General features: G+C 30.7%; 1 protein-coding gene across 2 annotated transcripts; it reads right to left on the bottom strand.

Annotated features, from left to right (window-relative positions):
* Nucleotides 1–5,033: 5,033 nt before the first annotated feature.
* LOC121123940 (brefeldin A-inhibited guanine nucleotide-exchange protein 3) lies at nucleotides 5,034–24,219 on the bottom strand. Of its 2 annotated transcripts, XR_005866160.2 has the most exons (13): nucleotides 23,975–24,219; nucleotides 23,644–23,912; nucleotides 16,708–16,876; nucleotides 15,111–15,619; nucleotides 14,961–15,052; nucleotides 14,434–14,905; nucleotides 12,510–14,378; nucleotides 12,210–12,453; nucleotides 11,424–12,153; nucleotides 10,960–11,188; nucleotides 8,179–8,408; nucleotides 6,610–8,111; nucleotides 5,034–6,545 (listed from the first exon to the last, which is right to left on the bottom strand). XR_005866160.2 is itself a non-coding variant. In XM_040719006.2 (12 exons), exons 1-12 carry the CDS (start codon nucleotides 24,060–24,062, stop codon nucleotides 6,992–6,994), a joined length of 6,021 nt encoding a protein of 2,006 aa, XP_040574940.1. In that variant the 5' UTR covers nucleotides 24,063–24,219; the 3' UTR covers nucleotides 5,034–6,991. The 2 variants fall into 2 exon arrangements, 1 of the variants encoding a protein (XP_040574940.1); XM_040719006.2 differs by having other exon boundaries at nucleotides 5,034–8,111.
* Between the last annotated feature and the right edge of the window lie 1,990 nt (nucleotides 24,220–26,209).

The raw sequence follows: 26,209 nt of genomic DNA, 5'->3' as shown, positions 1-26,209 counted from the left end.
ACTCTATATTAATGTAAAAAAGAATTTTTGTAGCACTCAAAAAGTCTCCGTTCTACGAGGATTTCATATAACGCGGATTTTTCTTGTTCCCCTTGTATTATAAAAATTTGTACTTGAGAAAGCTGTTTGTAAGATGGGTTCCATATTTGATTTAACTCGAGCAAAAACAGTTTTGTGAAGAAGTTACATTTGAGGGTTTAGCAAAGTTTCACAGCAACAAAGTACGTCATTTAAAATTAGGGAAAAAAATCAAAATAAATAAAAAAGTTGCCAATTTTTTGCAACTGCTTTAAAATGACTTGCATTATACCAAAATTGGCCTAAGAGGTCTCAAATATTACTAAAATATTTTTATATCCCCAGAAGAAAATATATTTGTGCAGGGGGGAAGGGATATTAACCCAAAAATTTGACTTTATGTGCTCAAAGCTTATACATATACATTTAATCAAAATTAATGCATATTAAGATTTGTAATAGTGTAAAATAAACTCTAAAGATTACATAAAGTAATTTATCTTACTTTCAAGTAAAAATTAAAGAATAAATAAAAAGACAAAATGACAAAACATCTACAGATAAAAGTTATTTAAAATTAATGATTATGGAAAAAGTTAATTTAATTATGAATAAATACGCTGTATCATTACTCAGTATAGGTCCTATTCATAAAAAAAAAAACATAACACAAGTATTATCCGTTCTTTTTATACATAGATAAATAAACCTACAGAACTCTTGATGTCTTCCTTAATTAAACTTCTTTTCGTTATCAAAATGTTTAAATATATAATCAATGAACAATATTTTTTGTTCTTTAAAAAAGAAACCGTATAATTTATATGAAAAATTCCCTTCCGTTGGAATGAGTTACTTCCATACATTGGCCTTATTATATCCATTATACCATTCATCATCCACCCCTGGACAAATGATTCATAAGACTTTCCGAATCTCATTTATTTTCAATCCTTCAAAATTTATAGAGTAATCTACCTAAACATGTATATAATTACTAATTTGTGACACAAGTCCAGAGATTCATTGTGTACTTCCATTGTGTAACTTTTACTTTTATTTTCTTCTAAAAAATTTCATCATTTGACTCTTTTAAAAGGCTCTCGTAAAAAGAAGCACACTAATATCCTGACTCTTACAAATAAGTCAATTAAACCCCATGAAATAGCAATGATGAATGTGCCAAGTCAAAAGCAGAATACGTGCCATAACTACGAGGAAGGGGCATTGAGGGGCTCTACTCCCCGAAACGATGCTTGTGCCCCCTCCTTGTACCATCATTATGAAACAATAAAAACACCTCTCCTGATGTGTAAAACTGACTTTATTGCCTTCTGGAAAAAGAAGGTGAGTTTTTGGCATTCTATAGTTTGTTTTACTTTTTTTGCAGGAAAAGATTTACGTATTACAGAGAAGATAGGGAATGCTACGTTACTTGCAAATAAAAATATGAATTTAGACTCATTTATCAAACAAAAGACAGTTTTGCAACACAATTATAACACATTTTATATTCACAAATAACATTTAGGATCCCATTTTCTATTTTTACACTATTTAAAATCCTTTCTACAAACTACTGGTGCCCATATTGCATGGCTGAATAAAGGAGAATAGAAACAAATTGGTGTGTTAAATGATTGTAAACAATTTAGAGTTGCAAGATAAATTTAACTTTATATTATGTAGTACGTTCTCCAGCTTTCAGTGATGCGAATACTTTCAATATTGATTCGTGGAAAACGGAGTTATTTGAATTTTTGATTGAAAAATACGACCTCTCTTCTCGTAAAAAATCTATAAATTTTCCGGGAAGGGATTGCGCAAATATTGTTCATGCCAGCTTTAAAAAAAACAAAAGTTAATATTATTATGACCATAAAAATCTATAAGTTTCTGGAAAGCAAATGGACAAATATGGTTAATGCCAGCTTTATGAAATTATGTCAGGAGGTAGATGGTATCTTTTGGAAAAGGATAAGCAAATTTATAATTAAATACCTTAACTAAATCGAGAGCTTAATACCTATTTGATATTTCAACCTTGAAAATATCCCCGTTCTCGTTTAGAGAAGAGAATGGGCGGGGCTTGTAATCCCTTAATGTAATTAGAAACAAAAAATGAAGGTAGAAGAAAAAAGACAGAGAGAGGAATAGAGAAAGAGACAAAGGGAGAAGAAAAGGGAATGGAGGATTTACTTCCGTCGAAAACATCCTCTTAATGACCACGGAGGTCCAAAAAAAATCATAGAAGTATGCTCGTCTATTATATGCATCTCCTTGCTAAATTTTAGAATGATGTATTAGACTGTTTCGGATTCCATGTGTGATAACATCAAAAACAGACTTATACATATATACAGGCTGGAGATTTTAAAGCCGGAACAAGTTTAGACTTCAATATTTTGACAACCCTGAGTATGTTTATTAAAAGGTGCTTATCACTCAAACCTTGATATGTACTCCAAATATGAACGCTGTGTGGCTATTATTGTGTGCCTCCTTGGCGGGCGAACGGCCAAGGAAATTATTGAGTTTACCAAGCTAGTCCAATCAGATATTTACCATATTGGAAGGCTTTTGGGGAGTCTGACGGCTCGAAAACATATGCAAAGGTGACTCATGATCGTTCTGAGAGCAAAAAATGTACTCCAGGCTTCCTAAATGTTTTGAGTAAAGAAATGTGGCTTCCATTCTCGAGGTAGTGCCCAGCATGGACTAGGAGTTACTCATCAAAGCCTGAGCCAGCGTCAGGTTAGGGACTGTGGTTGAACCTAGAGGTAGTTGGTTTGAGTGATTGGCCTCACTATGAACCCATACGCCTAAGAGCAAAAAATTTGTGAATTGCGTAATTAATTGTGGAAAATAAATTTTAATATACATTATCCTTAAATGTTCTGGATTTAAAATCTCAGTCCTATTTAAGCTTAAATTCGAGATGTTTTCCAACAAAAGACTATTGGTTACTCAGTAATGTAATCCCTGTTTGTAGGTAAAATAACTACCTCAAACATAACTGTTTCGGTTGTGAAAAGTCAATCTAAATACATACGTACAACTTCTTTTTATGTACGTCTTATACACATATAAGTAGATATGAACTAAGATAAGAGAAATGAAAAAAAACAAAAAAAACTTGTTTTCACCTGAATATAATTTCACAAAATAATTAAAATCTTGTGTTAGAGCCATAACTTTGATAAAAAATATTATTAATTTTTTATTTCGCCATAATTTATAAGTAACTAGAAGCAAAATAATTTATGATGACACTGGATATAATAAGTAATATTGTTAGTGAAATGTATAGTATAGGGCTTTCAGGTCAATTAAATGTTTTTTTAATGAGTCATTATTTACTTGTCCAAATTCAAAATCCAAAATCAATACATCTATATTGTCAATTTGAGGTTTAAACGTAATAGTTACAGATATTTGCTGTTAATTTATCCCCTTAAGGAACTAAAGTCAAATTCAAATATTGAAATTTGATGTACAATAATAGCTATATTGAGGCGACTTGTCTCCAGATGCACGGCAATAGTATCGCCGCAAAAATCAAATAGGATTTGAAACGATAGTTATGACTGAAAACGTTATGAAAAGCTCAAAGCAAAGTGTATATCACATGAAAATGAATCCACGTAGTAATTTGACTTTTTTGACAGAAATTCCACATGTCTATAAAATTTGACTAAAAGTCAGATTTTGATTGAATAGATGACTCCCTACAGACTATGATTGTATAGTCCATTTAGATATAAAACGCATAAAGTGCTAACGCTGTGCAAAGGAAGTGGGAAACAAAAATGATACAGAAAGTTAGTTGACCAAAAAATAAAGGAAAATATACTTATGTATACATCAATGACTCCAGATCTTGAATGGAATTATCCTTTAATTCAATAAAAACGGAAGAGTTCCATAAAGAAAAATATTCTCAAACATACAATACAGTGAGGATCGAACATCAAAATATTTTAAGCGCCCTCTATGTTATGAGCAAACACCCATTTATTATTACTGCAATTTGAATGTGTTCGTCAACTTCATTTTCACATCATCGCTCTATGTTGCTTTATTTCTACGGGATTGACAACCATACACACTTTTAATAGATACACCCTTTTCTAGCATCACGTTTGATCATTAGTTTTAAAAGATTTATATTCTATAAATATGGCTCTTAGTGATAACTAAAGGGGTTTTTTGAGCGTCAAAAAACATTAAAAATTTCAAATTTCACCTATGTAACACATTTCTACTAGTATGTACTTCAAGTAGCCTCAAGAATAAGATGTATGTATAATGTAAGATTTGCCTTTTTGGAATAATGGACCTGCTGTGGTAATAGGAGGGTAAAAAAATGGACGATTCAAAGAAATGATAATGAATATTATGTAGAAAAGACAGAAGAAAATGGTGAAACGCAGACAATACACAAAAAGTAAGAAAAAGCAAAAACTATGGAATTGTTATTTTATGTATTTGTGATTGTCATGCCGGAGTCGTCTATTCATTTGTCTATTATCTTTAATCCCGCAGAGTTTTGTTCATAAATATGAAGTTGTTTTGAGTCAAAAATTATTACGAAAACAAATGGATGGTTCAGCCATAGAAATCCATCGTTTGATGTAAATATTTTCTTATGAGCATGTTTAGAATCCGACTTTAAAGTAAAATGGACTAACTAACAAGCTGAATGGTTTAATAAACACTTAGACTATAAGTATTTACTGCATTCGAAAAATATTTACACCCTCAAGCACAAACCATTAGGCTTGCTCTTATAGTGTAATAAATTTTACACTACGATAAATGGAATTTTTTAAATTTATATACAGCAATAAATGAGGCATTGGAATACCCTCTAGCGACATAATGACAAATGAATTTTCAATATAAATAAATAATGATTAATGAGTATGCTGAATTGAATATTTGTCTCACAAGTCTTATTCAAAGTCCTTTGTGCTTTAAAAGATATTACCATGTGTCAATTGAAGAAACTTAGATAAAATGTTCTATACATATATTAATTACATCATTATATTACAGAATATAAACATAAATATCGCATGGAATGAATTGTGAATATGTGAACATTGATATTATACTAAATATATTTCCACTAGAATAAAAGGACCCAAAAGGGAAGGTAAAACACCCAAAAAAGCTTATATTTTTAATAGAGGTTTAAGTATTTATATCAACATACATCCGAGGTAGTTTTTGAGGGGGAAAAAAAGGTGTAAAATTATAATTAAAACTTATTTGGATAATATCAAAAATATATACAGTATACATAAATTTTTGACTCAAATAGAATATTTGAGGACTACATACAAATAAAGTGATGAAAGTTTTAATTGAGGGCTCAATTATCGTATAGTTTCATATCAACTGTTGCTAGGGAAATTTAGGGCATTGTTTTCAAGCTTATATACTCATTACTAACACAAAAAAGTACAGTGTATTTTGTCAAGGTGACTATATATAAGGTATGTCGATAAGAAATTTCTTTGCTTTTGTTTACTGGCTATTTTGATGACGTCATAAAGGAGCTACTTTAGAAGGAAATTTGATAAAACAAATTGTATTTATACATAATTTAGTATTGTATTTTCTCATCAGAAAATACTATGAAAGTAAATTTTTACCCTCCCGACGATTACTGTACAAAAAAATTTCATTTTTTTAAAATAAATTAATAGTTTTTTTAATAAAAAATAGGTGAGAACATAAATTTTCAAAGAAATATACTAAATCAATAATATTTAAATACACTTCGTCACTCAAATGCCTAGTATCAGAAGAAGAAGACATAATTTTTGGTATAATATGAGTTAATACTAGTCAGTAACATCATACATGGCTCCGTTATGACGTCATTAAAAAAGTTATCAGCAACAGTCATCCAGACTGCATTGCAAGTTTCCTATCGACACATCTTATATATAGTCGCCTTGGTATTTTGTATTGTATAAGCCGTCGGTATCTCTTCTTTTTTTTTCATTTTATCAGTGCTATGAACGTTAATTGTTTGAAATCGAGTAGGCTCTTGCTAAAAATATTGAATAATAACTACCATAATTGGAAATATGCTTTTTTTTCTGTTTGTTTTTGAAGGAAAGGTTGCGAGGCACAATTAAGTTAACAGTGTGATAAAAGTATCACTGCAACACCTGAACATGAAATCATGCAATACTAACGCCCTTAAGCAATTTATATCTATGATCATACGAAGAGAAACGGGAAGAAAAGCCCCAAAATCAGTTGGTATTAGCCAATTAACCCCCAATTCTTTCCAAGTATGGAATTGTTATTCAATAATTGCTGAGAAGTGTTCGGAGCTAAACAGTTGATTTAAAGAGAAAGAAATGGAAGTATGTATATGTATGTACTTTGACTGTTGATAATGGGATGGCTTATTTTTTCTTTTTGCTATTAATATAGATAATTCATTATGATGTATAGATGTATTATTCGTTTTATCACTACGGTGTTTTCTTCAAAAACCAAAACAACTTTAAGAAAAACATTTTTTCATTATTTTTATATATTATTGTTCAGGTAAACAATCTCACTAACATATTTTCCTTGATGATGGTACATCTCAATAAAATTTTAGCTGCGTAGAATACGACTTTGCCCATAGCAAAGAGAAAACAGATGTATTTCTCCGTTTTAATTTAAAAGACGTAGTCAAATGGCGAAATATATATTGTATTTATCTTATCTATTTTTTTAATTATAATCAATTTAGAAACGTAGTCGATATTTATTCCCTCGCTTCTATAGACAAATGTACATAGTCATGATTCAGACGAAGAGTAATCCGGAATATTTCGAGTACTGTGAATCATCACAATTATGTAGCCTCACTGATCGTTATAAGATTATAATATGGTAAACCTCCTTTAGTAGACAAGGAACATAGTAACTGAAAATAAAACACTAATGCTTAAATTCTTCAATCTGAATTGAATCCAAAGATGGATCCAACACGCACAAACACATCTGCAACTTCCTGTTTCAGTATTGCATCTTGAGCATGGGCTGCCAGTGCTTTAACCCCGGGGAATAGGAGAGGAAGTAAGGATTTATATTCTTCGTCGGGGAGGTTCTTTGAGAGATCCAGTAGAACAACGACTAATTCCGTCCATACTTTAATTTGTGCCTCACTATCTCTCATTAAACTTTCCTTTTGTTGATTTGTTATGTCAGTATTCCCTATTACATTGTTGTCCGAGGAGCTTAAAAATGGATTATTTCGAGTTCGAAATCCATTGCTGTCTATTGATGAAGTTGAAGGTAGACTTTGTTTTCCTTTGCGATGCCTAAACTCGCTTAGAACAGAGTTTATTTCCGTTTGTGTCGCCACTCGAAGAACTTCTTCACTTTTTCCGGTAAGAGATATGTTTGAGCCCTTGGTTTGATAGGAATGTCCTGTTTGACTTTTATCGGTAGAGAATACTTCGTTGTCTTCTTCTGGAGACACATCCATTTCCGGACTTCGAGTTATTTCATAAAAGTCATCAGTTTCAAATGAAAAAAAATATAATGGCTGTCTGACTAATTCATCCGTTTTTGCTCTTTGGCCATCTTTATCAACAATGATGTCCACATAGGTTTCACAAATTTCCAAAAAGGAGTCATGCAGATGAAGAAAGAAATAATATTCGTTTATATCCTCCTGATCATCCTTTTTCGTATCACTGACCGTATTGGATTTCTTTTGATGGCTTTCAAGTAGACTACGGACCTGATCCGAGGTCGTTTTATCACGTCTTATAATGTTAACAACTATTTCGAAGGATGAAACCGTGGAGAGACTCCATGCAGCTCCTGCGTGTTTATACAAATTTGCAGCATTTTTAAGTTGAGCCACTTTTTGGACTAAGAATTTTAATCCAGGTCGAGAATCAAATTCCATGACAGACTCTGAAATTATTTTAAGAAAACTTAGAAGTATCTTAATGTGAATTGGCTCTAAATAGTCTAGCATTCCAGGGAGAATACAATTTAGGGAATTTGTGGATGAAGTTGGAGAAGAAGGAGGTGATGCCTTAGGTAGGACGATATTTGCTAAACTGTAATTATAAAAAAAAAAATATACAATAACATTTACATAACGAATTCCTAATAAATAAAAACTACCTTGGTACATTATGATTCGTTCCTTGAAGTAAAATGGTTCCAATTGTCTGTAAAATGATATTGTGAGCCGCAAGACCAGTTATTAAGGATCTCAATGTAACTCGATACATTGTTTCTTGATTTTCCTTCTTTGATGGAGGTGTCAAAAGAAATAAAAATGATCGTTCCTGGGCGTCTGGACATTCTGGAAGCTTAGGAACCTCACCTTGTTGCTGATCTAATAACAAAACCTAGAGTAAAAAGCTTTATTTAATTATTTTTGTATTTTAATAGCTCAAATAAAATGTGCCATAAAAATAAACAAATTATTTTTTGTAAATTTAAAATTAATGATTTATTTCATACATGAATGGATTAATGGTACAAATATGATCAAAAAATGGCAGATGAATATTATTATTGTTAGATATATATATTTTTTTTGTCGTTGAGAGTTCCTCATTCACGACTAGATTTTTTATCACTCTCAACCTCGACTTGCAACTTAAGGGAAGTTGAAAATTTGAAGAAGAAAAAAAACCCACATCTGGTTTTGATTTTCTTATCACCAACTCTTAATTATTATTTAAACAATAGTTATTAATTATTAAATACATTGAACTGATAATCTTATCAATGATTGAGTATCAAATGACAGAAGTTCTAAGAAAAAGGTCTATAATGGTGATATAAATTAATGTCAAAACCCAAGTCCTAACATATGTAATACCTTTTTGTGTTCATAATATGCAGCGTCAGGTGCTTTAAATCATACAAGAGTCAACTAATGAAAATGATGAAAACACCTGAAACATCTTTGTTTATTTCAATAAGGAAGTCGTTAACTTTTATATTTTGATTTTATTCGGTAATTTTAAAAGTATAACTCACAAAATCTCTCATTCCAAAAATAATATATTATTTTTAGAAACTTGGAAAATAGTTAAAGGAGCGGAAAGGTAAAAAGTTACAAGCAGAAAAACAACACCATCAAACGGTTTATTCTAACGAACCTTATATCTCCATATATTTATTATTTTTGAATCCTACTTCTTAAGAATTAAGTAAATGGTCAATATTCAAATCTTATTCCCTCAATATACATCCATATATTGAATCAATTTTTCTAATATTCGAAATCCAAGAAATGGTTTAAAAACTAGATGAAAATAAATGACACTACTTCTATTTGCAACATTTCTATTTAATTTTTGAGTAAACGCATTGTATTAAACAAACGCGGCTCTAATTTTTTGTAGTTCAACAAATAAAGATGAAGCATTCAAATTTTAACCTTCCTAAAGCTAAATATATTTGCAAAAGGTAATATCTAGTTTTTTATCTACGCAATATGTCCAGTTTTAGGATACCACAGATGACGTCACTTTATAATTTTCCCCCTTAATGTATACAACTTTTTCTTTCATTTGCAGAATTAACCTTAGTAATTCAATTAAAAGTGTGAATTTCTGGACGTTGCAAAGATGGCTATAGATTTATATTCAAGTATAGTCCCCCCCCCCCCAAGCTATATTTGAACAAATACTGATCACGTCTTCATCGTACCGCAACTTGATTTCAGACTATTTCTATAATTTCCCTATATACAGGGGCGTCCGCAGGGGGTAGGTTGGAGGGGCTGTAGCCTCCAAATTAAGAAATTTGAGCTTTTGACTTGAAATTTTAATATTTAATTTCTTTTTTTTCAAAAAATTTGATTTTCTGTTAATAGCTAAGAATTTTTAAAACAAAAAATGTAACATAAAAATTTTTTGGAAAAAATTAAATTTTTTGAATAGCTAAGAATTCTTGATTTTTTTTTTTCCTTTTTTTGAGAATAGCTATTGACTTTTGAAATTAAAAAAAAATATTTTTGAATTTTTTTTCCAAAAATTTAATTTTCTGTCAATATTTAAAAAAAAATTGCTATTTCAAATTTATCCAACAAATACTAATTTTGGATTTTCTTTTTTTTCAAAAAACTTCCAAAAACCAAGTCATCCCCAAAATATTATCCTGCGGACACCCCACATGTATCACGATGTTATCTCACTAACATACAAATGTACACTGTCTTTTGTTGTCAGCATCAATTTTTCAGCTGACTTCCCCCTTGCCAATTTGCTAAACGTTAAATCGTTGAATATTTCCAACAATGATTGAATTATTGTTCCATGGTTGGGAAGAATTGGCGAACTCCTTTTGGGCCTTCTTTCTGGGTTTTTTTTTGTTTTTGTTTTTTGTGATAATGTGTGGGATACAATATAGGTAACGACATTTTAAGGAAGTATAATACGAGTATGTTAATTAATTGTATCTACAGTTAGTTGAAAAACAATAATTAATTGCCCCTAAATAAATTACACCAACACTAACAAACACTTTATGAACTGAGGCGTAGGTATGAACATCATTTGGTTTCACTAATTTAGGTACAACCGGTTGAGTCTAATAATTGAGAGTAGGTAAATCAAGGTACTTCCAACCATTTCCACGTTTAATTATATAGTGATGAAGATATATAAATGAGGATATATCAATTCCATCTTTTCTATTCTCTCTCCCTCTAAAATGACTTTCTGCATGCACTCACTTTTGATGATGTGGCAAAAAAATAGAGAATTTCATCAAAGTAAAAATTTTTGCAATGTCAAACTCAAAACATTTGGATAATAGATTGATAATATGCTTAATACAAAAACGCTGACTAAAATCGATGAGTACAAAAGAAAAATGAGAAGAAAAGCAAATCTCCAGTTTGTTAAAAAGTGAAACAAAAATAAACGTGTAAATTAATGTTACCTGTTGAGCTAATAATTGTAGTCGATGATTCTCTTTGCGACTTGAATCTCTCCGAGCAGCAATTTGAACAGATCCAACATCCCCATAAAAATTACTGGAGCCGCGATGAAAGGCTACCATAATTTGATGAAGAGGATATAATGTTAGTTGTCCGGCTCGACAAAGGGATAAAACAACAGTAGTCCATTGCTCTTTCGTTAATTCCGTACTTCTTGAGAGTAGAATGTGCCTATTCAATGTAATGATTTAGATAGTATGGGCTGGGGTTTTTCTTCTAACTTATGTTAACTCAAACAATAGTATTTCATGGATTAAAGTGATTATGTAGAATTCTAGTTACCGACATATTTTTCTTATATCTGTTTGTTATCATAAAAAATGATTGTACAACAAAAACAAAAAAAGATTTTCAAGGATATACAACAACTAAAAAATTAAAAAACAACTCTGTAATAAAAAAATACCTGAAACATGCGCATCCCAGTCTTGCAATGCCTTCTATAGGAACTAATGTACATTCTACAAGAACCAGTAGAAGTTGCTTAAGCACTAATAGAGAATTTGGCTTGACTTTGAGCCATTTTAAAACGAGCTCAGTTGTTTTTCCCATACAATGTTTAAAGTTCGGTCCGGAATTAACCCAGCCTTGAAAAGTTCTTTGGGATCTTCGCAACCAGTTTTGTAGCATAGGCAGTAATAAATGATTTGTGCAATACAATCCAAATTCTAGTTCCTTTTCAACAAAAGTGTCGAGGATTTCGAAAAGGGAATCCACAGTGGCGGATTGGTGTTCCTTGCCAATAGTTGCCACAGCGTTTGTGATTCCATCCAACAAAAGGAACCAAACTTTGAAGAGTCTTTGAGGATCCCCTGTAAGTTGGAAATCTTCTTCGTACTCGAGTGATAAAAGATTGTCGAAAGAATAATCAAATTCAGGAACCGTGTTAGTTGATTCATGGAATTGGTGAATTTCGAAATGGGAAATGATAGGATCTACAAGAGTAGGCATGTTTGGAAGGCAAATCTTATGAGCACCATGGAATACGGGTCTAGATGGCATATCGTGCATAACAAAGAACATATCATGACATCTTAGGATATATCTAAATAATGATCTAGACAAGTCCTTATCAGCTGCTACCACGACATCATTAGTGTAAGTATCCAAGTTTATTCCAATTTCGTAAGAAGTATCTGAGAAAATAGGATTTAATTAAGCAAAAATATATCTTATTCAATTTAAAGCCCACCTTCTTTTCCATTAATATGTTTGATCAGACATCCAACACAATCAAGAGCGGCATATGCAAAAATCTCAGGGGAATCTGTACTCAAAAAAGCATTAAATACATCCAATACAGATCTTATATGAGATATGTCAGATTCCATGACAATAGAAAATTGAACGGCCTTGAGAGTTCCAAACAAGGGTCTCCATCCAGAACGAATATCACTCGTGTAGCTTTCAACAAATTCACAAATGCTTGATACAACCTTATAAAAATAAAATAAGGATTAAAGGTCTTTGATTATATCTGTTTCTGTTATACCTGATCCTGAATGTCCAGATCACAAAGTTCTAAACAAACTATATTTTCAAATGGCTTAAAAACAGCTTCATTAAAGTGGAAAAAGGGTAATTCCGATATGTTTTGCAAAAAAGCTGTTGTAATGTCATGAATATGTTGAACTGCTTTTTTGGCTATTAAATGATCATTGTGACAAGCAGCTTCCATAAAATGAGGTCCCACTATTGCCCATGCCCGAACAATATGAATTAGCGGTCTTCCACTTTTGATAAATTTCAACATCAGATCTCCAATTTTATGGATCATTAAATCATCATAAATTCTTGAATGTGGAGGATCCCCACTGGAATTGGACGAAGAGCCTTCCTTTGAGACATTTTGCCATTTCAATTTATGCTTTGAAACATTTCTCTTTTTAGACGGAAAAACCATCAAGAGTTCTTTATGACTTGAGAAACATAATTCTGACAAAAATCCCAATAATGCTTTTAGGTTTAACTTTTGAGACACATCATCACACAGTTTGTCGACTTTTGGGGTAAGAATACGCAGACAAGCAGAACTTAAAGCTGTATTTAAATCCTTTGACAAAATTTTATCTGCATCTTTCTGATCTTGCATAAGAACATCTTTAAGGTATGATTGTTCATCTTGCCGACCCATAGGATATGAAAGAGCATTTCCAACAGCATCTAATGGCTTTACTTTGTATTCTACGTCATAGGCCTTATCTAACGATATTACATAGTTTATACATTTAATCACATGCTTCCAACAATCTTGCGATTGACTACCCAATTCAATACCATCGACAAGTATCTTTTCAATCACTCTTAAGCTTTTTCCATTAAGTTTGCATCTTTTGGGAGCACTAGGCTCCCAGTTCCCAATTACAAGATTGGTTAACGGGGAAAGAACACTCCCACAACGATCGTGAAGTTCTAAAATAGAGCACAAACTCACAGCATATTCTAAGCATTCTATTCCAATATTAATTAATCCGTCATTTTTTCTGAATCGATTTGACTTTTTACTCCTCAAAAAAATTGGATTGGTTTTCGAATTGTATTCAGGCAAAATGTAAGGATCTAAACTTTTGTTGAGAAGTGATAAAATAGAACTCCATGTAGTTGTAATTATCCTCCGACAAACTCTTTTGCAGGCATCTACTTTTTGGTGATCGTATTTGGAATCCCCTTTTGATAGTCGACAATACTCACTCAGAAGCTGTGATCCTTCCTTAGAGGAAGAAAATCCATCAATGTCTGAAAGGATGGGGTATAAGATATGCCTTGATCCCTTTTCTTTGTATTGTAAACAAAAACCAAAGATGTCATATTCTGTAATAATGTCGTAGACTTTAGACAGCCAATTTGATGAAAGGTAAACTAATAAACCCGATCCTAAAATCTCATTAATAAACTCTTCTTTCAACTTGGAATTATTTTGTCGTTTATCATTTTCTCTTTCGGAATATTTAAACTCCCCATTCAGTGCCATAGAAAGACTTAAATGAAGAGACATATAACTAGTTAAATAAATACCATCTGCATTCATAATAATCCCAGGTTCCAGTGATTCAGAACCATTTGTTTCTGGAGAATAGTTTGAGTAACGGCGACAAAAATCTGAAGCAAACTGTTGTAAATGGGAATCTATTTCAACTGTACTACCACGATTTAATTTTTGATTGACTACATTTTTAAGTTCCTTGATAAAAATTTTTGCATTTTCTCTCTCACAAAACTCTTCTTCGACATGTCTGGGAATCATTGGATCCACCTCATCACTACTGCTTATTTTCTTTTTTAGCATCATTACTTTATTTCTTCTAATCTGCTCTTGTGAATTTGGATTTTCATTTTCATTTTGAGAAAGAAAATGATTAATCTGAAACATGAAAGAATGAACAATGATTTACTAATTAATATAATGGTCATCATACCGATCCAATGTCTTCATCATTATCAAAACCTTCTTCAGGTCCCTCAGTATCTTCCGATAATTCGTCACTCAGATCCGATCCCGCAATTCCTTCATCGATGTCAGTCCCATCATTTTCAACTTCAGGGACTACATTTTCTTCCTGACTTTCTTCCAAAGACTTTTCTTTCTCTAATTTTTTTGAATCCGACTCTGAACTTTCGTTATATTCCTTTTCTTTTTTAATTATATCCTTGTATTCTTGCGGAAGAGACGTTTCAACATCATATGTAAAAGGGCCTTTGTAGTCGGAATCACTCAATTTGGGATATAATTTAAGGATATCGGCAGCCACTGATTCATGAATACACTCTTTAGTAATGAACTTTGTCATCGTTTTAAGAAGAGATCTTAAGCAATCCAAGGATTGAGCAATTAATCCTTGATCCGGAGTATCTTCTCCTTCACAACACTCTTCTAACGCCTTTACAAGTCTGTAAAAAATATATTAAATTCAATCTATATTGTCTCAAAAGAATAATACCTTACAATTTAAAAACTGCCATGGAGTCCACTTCATGATCAGGGTTTTTATATTTAATGTAAGACAAGCACTGCAGGTTATCTGTGCTATTCAGCATCTGAAAAATGAATAATATGAACAATTTACAATATCAAAATAGTATATACTCGACTCACGTCAGTAACCACTGTGATCGGTCCTAATCTATCATGTTTTTTTGGATGGATTAGTATCCTATGAAAAATACTTTCTAAAACAGGTCTTAATGAACCTGAAGGTCCGATTAAGTTAGATACTTCCATTGCAATGCAAAGCATTGTTCTTGCACTCTGATGATCTAATTTTACAATACTATTATTTTTTGGTTTTCCAGGTCTCCAAATTGAGGGTGAAGCGGAGGAACAGGATATAACAGCAAATCCAAGATAGGAGATTAAAGTTGGAGACAATTTTTGCCAAACAAAACGAACAAAGTGAGGGCTTTCAATCACTTCAGGACAAACCGAGTTAACCAGGGCATATAACGATTCCAACAACAAAGGCAGTTCAGGTGAATGTCCTGTGTTTGCAGAAGGGGATGACGTGGACTGCTGTGCTTTTTTGTGGATCTCTTCCAATTTGGATATAATAAATTGAAAAATTGGGATAACTTCATTATGAATCTCAGTGTTTGTATGCCTTAAATCTGCAAGATAAGAATGGTTTTAAGGATAACCCGGACATCATTTTCCTCATATGTTTTATTGATTTACATGATACATTTAATTAAACATATGTGTATTGCCTAGAATACATGTTCATATTTGTAATAAAAATTTAAAAGTGCTGTGCAAGCAAATAAACTTCATTTATTAAATATTCATAATAAGAATGACATAATAATGTATACTTTAATAACTTTTAATTATCCTTGACACATGAGTCAAGGTTTTTCAAACCTATGAAGGACATAATATCTACGGATATATACACTATATATTATATTCAATAACCTTCTTGAATAATATAAAACCGTATAATTGAATGAGTATTGATATATTATATGTATAATTAGGGATTTGAAAATTGTCAAATCCTCGAGAGCATACATTTTTTTAAAAGTATAAAAAACTACAAGATATTAGTGCTTTTAATAGTCTCGTATTGGTCTAAAAAAACTAAAAACTTATTGGTATTTTATGGTAACTAAAAAAGCTAAAATGATGTAGTTATTAATTACATTTTTTCAGCTATTCAGCTGTCAAAGAGAAAAGATACCTGAAGTTTAAAGTACCATGTGTGTGTCCAGAACGTATAATGCGTTCTAGCTATCGTTTATTATTATATCCTTCAATACCAGCTGGGAGTGAATAAAAAAATTAATAGGTAGAACTGAAGGACCGACTTATCGGTCCTTAGGACCCTTGAATAGTAAAAAAGGATTAGACTAATAAAAAAAGGAAGAAAAAGGTACGGAGGGGAAGACTGATTAGGAGATCAGTGCTAGACCTCATCCAACACTAACTATTATTAATTACTTCTCCCTATTTTGAAAGTTCAAACGTAATAGCGAGCAATGAGTGACATAGTTTTTATTGTGATCTCTACTTTGCCGTCTATCAAATTTGTCATTTTAGGATTTTCTTTTTGATTTAAACTCACGAGGATTTAAGACAATTTCACATGTCTATGAATAATGTCAGAGTATAAGTATTAGCATGAAAGGGCATGGGCAAACATAAATGTGATGGTCCTTTCTTTTTTTCCTTCTTAAAAATTAAAATATTTACTTACTAGAAACCTGCTTACAAAACTCATGAAGAGTTTGACAAGATAGATTTTGCACAGAGGTTCGAAGTGAGGAATTCCCTTTCCAATATAAGTCGATACATAAAGAGAGTATTTGAATGGTCAGCCTCCCATTTAATTGCCAGTACGGTTGACTTGTATAGAGGAGCACTCCCTAGATAATTATTAAATATTTTTAAATTAGTATTTATATACATCAAATTATAAGATTTAATTAATAATTAAAATTATCAAAAAAGGAAATCCATTTTAAATATAACGATGACTTAATTTTTTTGTGATGTTTTAAATTTAAGGAATTAGTTTGATATGTATAATTGTTTGTATTGAGTTTGTTATGAGACCCTTATAATTTTTAGGGGACTCAACTAATTGGGTCTTTTACAGAAGTTTACCTTGGATGCATCCCAACAAAAAAAATCAGTCTTGATCAGTCTCATCATTTAAAATTCAGTCTAAACCATTTATATAGATCAATTGTTGCTGGCGTCATGTGTGTTTTAATATTGTCAACATCGACCTACAATAACGTCATATGAAGTGGTGTATCCTTCATATTTGTACAACTCATAAATCAGGAAAAGGGAGAAAATCGATCCATAGATTGAGGCTTAAAAAATCGGTCCACAATTTGAAACGATTTAATTGAGATCGCAGTCTGGGCAGAAATATCGGCACAATTAAGTTTAGAAAAAATCACTTGAGCGAACCGGGAAAAAATCGGTCTTGAACCGAGTGTCAATACTAGTAATTAACTATATTTAGTACGATTTTTAGATTATATTGGACAAAGTAACGGGGTGGTAACTCGAGTAAACAAATATCATGGTATATGTGGCAATATAAAAGCAAACTAGAAAGATTTTTCTTAAATTTGATCTGAATTGTCTTTATATTTTTCGACTAATTACCATCAATTCCTATTCCGATTCATTCTTTGAAGACGTCACAAATTACAAATAATGTAGCAAAATTCAAGCTCAAAAAGTTTTATTTGTAAGGCAATATTAGGACCAAATTAAGTATCATAAATTAAATGAATGTTTTCAACTATAGTATATATTCTTGGGTATTTCAGCTAATCCTAGAAATTTAAATACAAAGCCTTTAATTGACGAAATATGTCTATGAAATATTGAGTTGTATCAGCAATAACCTTCCTTCATTAGGTCTCTTTTTGAAGGTAAAAATATGTATATGATGCAATCAGAGCTATGATTTTATGATCAAATATGTGAAAGAGTCTTATTTTGACAACAGCAAATTAGAGAAAACGGAAATTTGGCCCAAAATTGATTGTTGAATAATCCCTCATGTATCTTGCAACAAAGTGAAAATACTTTTACGTCAAATTGTGAAATCCTGATATTCCAATAATACAAAAGGTTGGACGTATAATCATTTGTGCTGATGATAAGATGTCTCCTACGAACAAGACTCCTGAAGGTCACGCAAATTTCAAATTTGTAAATGTAAAACTACACTAATTACTTCAAAATATCCTTATAAAGCTCTATTTTCCTTTAAATAAAATTTTTGATATTTTAGGCGTTCATTTTTCAAAAAGTTTTGGAGCTCTTTTTAGCTCATTTTGTCCGAAAAATCGCTCAAAAATCTTAAGTATACTCCTAATATATATTAAATATCAATTTTCCTTATACTTACATATTTATGTTGACATATCTGCCTTCCTACGCATTCACCTTTGCCTATGTACAAGAAATGGTAGAATTGAGTTTTTGTGATTGGCCGTAATAAAAATGCATACAACGTAATAAAGTACTTAAAACAGAGAAAACACTTCATTGTTACCTATTTTGACCTCTGGATTGCTAAAGATAGAAGGCAAATAGTATGGACTTATATACAAAATAACTGTAAAAAGTTGGAAAATGATCATTTCAAGTTGTGGTCTACATTATTTAATTTTTTCCATTGGAATTTTCATACAAAGCGGATCTGTATATATATATAGCATTTACCTCCCAATAATTGAAAAAAAAATAACAGACTTTTTTTCAAAACGGAATAAAATATACGACCCTACGATACGGTAAATATTCATAGTTGATTTTCTCATTTCTGGCCTTAAAAAATATGAAAAAAGGTTTTTAACATATAAAATATATCAATACTCCTTATTTTTGAAAATAGTAACAAACCTGATGCATAAAATATTATTTTTTTAAATGGATAAATATTTAATCGTAAAGAAAACCGTACTATACCGTAGACTCTTCACCAGTGATGCAAAAAAAAAGTGCCTGACGGTATTTCAAAGTAAAATAAACCGAGAATAAACGGGTAATTTTGAGAACTAGCAGAATGTTTGGGAGTTGAGAAACTTAGCTGTCATGGTGTGTATACTAGTTCAGCTGCAATCAGTTGTGAGAGGAAGGAAATATATGCTGGAATTACCCAGATGTCGATCCTCAATTCTACTCCGAGTCCAAAAAGGACTTACAATTATAACTCCCAATCAAATTATGAGTTTTATCATGAGTCTTTCATGAGCACACGCACCAAATATTATTTTATACTTAGATATTCTGAAAAAGAAAAAGCTGCACCCGGATTCTAAGACATATTTTATACACCTCTGATAGTGTTACACTTCAACGGTCCTAAGGACTGATACATCGGTTTTTCAGTCTTAGCTATCCTTTTATTTTCTTCACTCGTAGCTAAGGATTGAAGAATAAAATAGCTAAGAAAATAATGAATGATAGCTAGAATATATAATTATACGTTCTAGTCTCACACTTCCTACTTTTAACTTTAGGTAACTTTTATTTATTTGAAAAAGGTTATACATTATGACGAAGCATCAGCGACTCAAATGACGTAGTTACTACGTCATTTGAGTCGTTAAAGTTGACGTAAAATACGGATAAAGATCGGTCCTAGGTCTGACAAATTTTATTTGGATCAGACTAATAAGACCGTAGTCTTTATAGTTTTTTTAGACCAATCCAACACAAACCTCTGATCATCGCCGTATATAATCCCCATTGCAGGGCCATGTGTGAAACGGGTTGCGTGAGGTATGGATAAAAGGGGCACTTTTCTTTTTTTTTCCTTTTTGAATAATGAATGGTTATTTCTTGGAATTACTTTTGATTAGGAAATGCCTTCTTTTGACATTTTTAAAAAAAATAAACTGTGTCTATATTTCATTGAATTAACTTCTTTTTATTATATAAAAGACTGGGTTTTTGAAATAAAAAAATATGGTCTAAATTATCCTTTCCATTAATTTTCATAAGTTTAGATAAAGAAGAAGAGATAATAGATTTGAAAGTGTGTGAAAAAAACGATGGAAATAAATAAAGAGATAAAAACATGAATAAAGCATCAACCTTTGAAATTTTTTAAAGAAAAGATAAGGAAAACAAATTTTTCTCGTTAATTATAATTTAAGAAATATTAAAATATTTTAAAGAAATAAATGCCTATCTATATATACTCTAATGAATTAATATGTATATACAGATGAAATCAAAAATATATAGTTTTTCAAGTAATAATAAAACTATTTTTTTTTTTTTTGGGTTTGTATTTAATAAAAACCTAGAAGCTGATCAATAATGGCTGCATAATTGACCGGTTGGAAAATATCGTGATCTTCTTCGAATTAATAAATAATTACAAGAAGAAAAACAGAATTATTGAAATGATTATCGGTTTTGAGCATACACTTAGTAAGTGAGAACTATAGAAATAATATTACTGTGGAACAGAGGCGGGAGTCCATAAATATTATCTCTTCAAATCCTTCTTTACTTTAATCAACTGGTAAAAAATATACAATTTAATCTATTTCATAAATAACTTGTTATTCAACATTGATTTTGACCTTCAAATTCAAATTTTTAACTAATTTTTTTAACATCCTCTAGGGTTGAGCCACATTATAGATTGAAATGCAAAGCAAATTATGTATACCTGATACGATACGTGATATATTAAGGTGATGAAATACAAAAGTATGCAACATTAAAAAAAAAAAACAATCATAAGTTGATTTAAAGCACCTGACTCTACGAATAAATTATATAAACAGAGTCAGCCTTCAAAGGCACTGTCAGCCAGAACTGAGACGCCATGAAAGATTACTACATCCACTGCGGATGGGAGGCACCCACCTCCTGGAAGCCATCATTGCCGCTAAGGGTGGCTACATAAATTATTGTGAGAGCTCAGACACACATCTATTTATAGTATGAATTTTGTTGAATTTCTATCAAATTTGTGTCACTTCATACTTGATAAGATTATCAATTCAATGTATGAATATAACAATTAAACATTATTCTCTAAATAATAATCCACAGTTAGCAACAAGAAAAATACATAAGGCCAGCTACCATATGTTTGTTTGTTTTTTTCAAATTTTTCCTTTCCTTTTGGTAAGACGAAGTTAAGAGTAGATAAAAAAAATAATCGTCCAGCCCCATCTAGTTCACTCTTGATCCAGTCCAGTTCAGTCCTGTATATAAGTACTAAAAGCTTTGAAATTTCGGTTTTCGATGACTTCACTCAACTTTATTTATTTTTCATTTTTAAATCATTTCTAATATTTAATGACAGTACTTAGGATGGATAGAACAGGTCCTAACACTGGTCTGGACCGACACACTACTAGTTGCTATAGCCTATGAATCTTTTAAATATCTTAATTATATATATTAAAATACGTTAGTACAAAAATCAAGAAAAAAAATTCCTAACATATTTTTTACATCATAGAAACATACAGCACAATATGTAATAGACATATTTTGGCCAATTATAGGTTTATAAACTAATTTCTGGGATAATTTGAGACACTCAAGAAGGTGAACTATACCATAAGACCTTCATTTGATTTAAAAGTCATATATTGGCCCCGATATGTTCTTTCTAATAGAATATATTCATTTTTCATTCTTCTATGCTACATCAATTGTAATTTATTTGCAATTGCAAGTTGCAAAGTGCAATTGCAAAGAATAATCAGAATTTGTTTTGTAGATACAAAACAAGGAAAAAAATTGAATAATATTACTATAGACATATTACAGAGATAGAGGGTGCCACAATAAAATGTTCATACCTACTTTTAGAGGTTTTTCTTGTTTTTTCTAAAACAAATTAGCATATACACTTTTTCTATCGCCAATAACCCCTCCACAAATTTCAATTGTTGTTTTTTTTTTGGTTTTTTTTTTCAGATAACTATACTTTATGAACCGATTTATAATTATATATAATTTTTTTGTTTGTTTTAATAGCTCTAATATATTTTAAATCGACTTTTTCAAATTCTTCTTTTAAAAAAAGTTATTTTAGATAAACTTCCAGAAATCTTCGCTAAAATAAGAATATGTTTAGGTAAACCTTAGGATTTTGTCTATCAAGTAGCAAAAATTTTAAAAAAATTGATCGACTGATATAGAAATTATTGGACTTGCAAAATTATGTTTTCTAAATCATAGATTTAATTGGCTAATATACATAAATAACTAATTTAACTATATTTAGATATACTTTCTTTTGTGAGCTACAATTATGATCAAAAAAATCGAGTTAAAACACTTTTAATAAATTTAAATTCGACTTTTTTAAATTTGTAATTAAAAAAAAGTTAATTTTCGTCAATTTCGGAAAATTTCCGATAAAATATAAGTACTATACAGTAAATCTTAGGATTTTGTTTATCAAATAGCAAAAATTTAAAAAAATTGATCTACTCACATAGACATTATTGGACTAGCATAATTTTCTTCGCTATGACTGATAAATAAAATAGGGAATATTGAAGAAACATCATGACGTCATCAAATAAAAAAAACTTCAATCGAAAGTGTGATCTTATACTATAAGGAAGTTTTTTAATTATAATTTAAAATTGTTATTACACACTCTATTTTAGGTATTTATATTAAATATAATAATATATTTATTAATTTATAACTTGAGATATAACCTTTTGATTTAATGAAAGGTTTCATTGTAAAATAATTAGAAAATAAACGTAAACAGATGTGGTTGGCTATAGAAATGATACATCTACCTATATAAACACAAAATTCAAAAGAACAAGTGACGTCATTTTTTGAGGATATTTGAGAAGAAAATTTTATTTTCGGCTTAGAAAAAGTGCAATAACTCTGTGTTTATCCAACAAATAGAAGTTATTTTGGTGTTTACTAAATTCTGCACTCAATATATATCGCAAAAACTTATTTTAAGCCCTCAACTCACTTATTTTTGATTCTGTGTAACCTACCTGATTAGCGTAATCCAGAGTGTATTTTGAGAAATATAATTCGTGCTTTTTTTTGTGCTATAAATTAATGCTTCATACTGTATTTAATATTTTAAAAGTACATATATGTAATTATTCTGTTAATATGTAACATCAACCGCGTTATATAACACAAATTATTTTCACAGCCTACATGATGTGAAATATATACTTCATTTTTTTTTATAAATTTGCATTTCTACGAGGCTCCATCAAAGATTATCTTATCATACACTTCCTTCAAACATTACCGTATATACGTAAAATGAAGAAAAATTTATCGAATGTGTTTGCATTTATAATACATCGATTGATCAAAAATGTTTTAATATGTACAACTTTAATTTATAAAATGGACATACTTATTTTATAAATATGCTGTATACGCAAAAAATAAGCAAATGACATTACATTTTAGTCATTAAATGTAGCTTCATATTAAAACAGTCTACTACAAGTACAGCGCGGAAATATATTATGTTTGAAATATAATATACGGAACAAACTATATAAAAGACATCAACTAAACCTTTCATTCAGAGATTTAATATTTAAATACTGTAAAATGTACTACATATATACAAGTATTTAAATGTTTGCTTAACAAGTCATATAGAATAATAAAAACCTACTTTAACAACTTCATTCTTTGAATCATTATCCGCAAATGAGTCTAGACCCGTGATTGATGAAAGGACCTGTGAGCACATCCAATCGTCTTCATTCTCTTCCAATTCGCATAGTTTTGTATGAAATCTATTGTCTTTGGATATTCTAAAGAAAATGCCGGCAATAGATTGAGTAAATTTTGAATGATTTGTTTCGATGGATGATCGCACCACATCCAAAACGGATTTTCGATAGAGCATTTGAGGAGCCTTTTCATAGGACTCGAGAATATCTATAAATCCGTTCAATATAATATTATCATTGTATGTACTCTACCATATGTTGATCAATTACCTAGTGCTTTGATTGCAGCATTTGATGTTTTTTCGAATTTCGGAGCGTTGGAGCAGTCCTTTATAATCTTTTCAAGAGTAACCTCCATTCTACCCTTTTATATTAGGAAATAAATTTCAGATCACTACTAGACACCGTATCTATAGTCCACTCTATCCATGACGTTTAAAAAGGCAGCTGTCAATGAATAGTCCTCTTTCATAGTTCTGTTACTCTTTTCTCTCCATTTTTTTATTACTCTCATTAGATGATATGAAACTCTTGCTCTGCTTTCTAAAGCGCTCTCTCAAATAAGGAGAAAAACTGGGATTCATGTAGGTATAGACTAATACACAATATCTATTTATTATGTGTAATTCTAATAAATATGTATGTACTAGGCTTGGATTTCGGTCTGAAAATCCTAGACCGTTTTTTGAAACCGTTATGATTTTTAGTGGGTCTTTTTAAAAAGCTCGGTCTGAGAGAAAAATTCATTTAAATGTATAGGTTTAATTTAAAATTTGGTCTAAACCGATTTTAGGGTGTCTGTTTGACGTACAAGAATAACCCTCTATCCTGTCAAAACCTGACATGATTTCAAACTTTAAAGACTCAGAGGAAAATTAAGTTACTCCGTGGTGTCATTTCTTATGATTTAAATTGCTTTGTTTGTGCGTGGATTTTTCATACTTCATAATGTTTTCATTCATAATTATCGTTTAAAATCCTTTTAGTTTGGCACAATACTAGCAACAGACATCTGCAGAGATGAATTCTTAATGACGCCCGTTTTGTACCAAAATTGTGAACATGAAAACAATAGGGACTGGTTGATGTACAAGAATAGGCACTAGGGTGCCCTTTATGTAGTCAAAACTTGATAGAAACTCAAATTTTAAGCACGATAAAGAAGTCAAATTTATTTCAAAAAATTTAAATTACTCCTTGGATTCATTTTTTTGTCATATCAACTTTGCTTTGAGCTTGGATTTTGCACATTTCATAATCTTTTCAGTCCAAATGATCATTTCAAATCCTAATGAGGTTAGTCGCGATTCTAGGGCCGTATATCTACTGACAAGTCGTGGCGGACGTTGTTGTTACATAAATCATAGATGTACAACTCATAAATAAAAACAGGGAAGAAAATTAGTACATAAATTTCGGTCTACGGTCTGAGATTGTGTTCTGGAACGAAATATCTATATAGAAAAAATCGGTCTTGGACTGAGTCTCAACACTAGTTTGTACACATAGCCAAATAAAACCTTTATCTCTTTCTCTCTTTCTTCTCCTTCATTCATCATGTGTGATCCTATAGACACACATTCTATATTTTTGAATGTGTCACTAATTTTCTTAAGGAGATGATGATAATTAAAGACTTTTTGTGGAAAGACCAAGCAGCTGTGTCATATCAGGGGCGTACACGTTACTATATTTTGGGAACATCTGGGTTTTTGGAATTTTTTTTTTTGTAAAAATTCCAATATTTTTATGTATTCATAAATTCAAAGCTTTTCACAAAAAAATAAAGTTAATTTCAGAGATTACATTTATGGTACAAAAATTTCAAAAATATATATATATTTACAGAAAATATAATTTTTTTCGAAAAAAAAATTCAGAAATTGAATTTCAAATTGTAAATTTTTTTGGAAAAACATTTCATATAGTAAATTTTTTCGAAAAAAAAATCAAAAATCTATAGCTATTCACAGAAAATTTAATTTCTTGGGAAAAAAAAATTCATAAATTTAATTTCAAATAGTCCATTTTTTAGAGAAAAAAAATTAAAAATCCACAAGCATTCAGAAAAAAAATTCAAATTTGTTGCTTTGCATGAAATATGAGTATGGCATCACTTATGACTTCATATAACGCGACTTTACCTCGCTAACACAAAAAAAGCTTTAACTGTATTTTTTTTTGTCAGCTGTCGATTCCCTCGTCTCGCTTGATACAACATAGCTATTTTATAATGATAATTTATTCTTTTTGATAAATAAACGAAGTAATCATAGCATTAGTCCGCTCAATAAATCCTGAGCGCGCTCCCGCTCAGTTACCAACTTCGTGACCGCGCTCTAGCTCCCGCTCTTTTTTTTAAAGCAATGAGCGCATTCCCAATTCCGCTCAATTAAAAATGAGTGATGCTCATTTTTTCGCTGGTATAGGGCTATTTGAATTTGACTACTCTCTATGACTGTAATTAAATTCCTGTATATATTACTTATTCCAAAAAATGAAGAG

Source organism: Lepeophtheirus salmonis, chromosome 9 (assembly GCF_016086655.4).
Source record: "Lepeophtheirus salmonis chromosome 9, UVic_Lsal_1.4, whole genome shotgun sequence".
In the NCBI taxonomy this organism is placed as follows: domain Eukaryota; kingdom Metazoa; phylum Arthropoda; class Copepoda; order Siphonostomatoida; family Caligidae; genus Lepeophtheirus; species Lepeophtheirus salmonis.
The sequence above is the reverse complement of the archived record's forward strand: the minus strand, read 5'-3'. Positions and strand labels throughout refer to the sequence as shown.

Coding starts and splice junctions, on each gene's coding strand:
- LOC121123940 (XM_040719006.2), bottom strand. CDS start 24,062: ATGGAGGTTACTCTTGAAAAGATTATAAAGGACTGCTCCAACGCTCCG. Junction 15,053..15,110: donor CGATCACAGTGGTTACTGAC/GTGAGTCGAGTA, acceptor TTCATTTTTCAG/ATGCTGAATAGCACAGATAA. Junction 14,906..14,960: donor TCCATGGCAGTTTTTAAATT/GTAAGGTATTAT, acceptor TATTTTTTACAG/ACTTGTAAAGGCGTTAGAAG.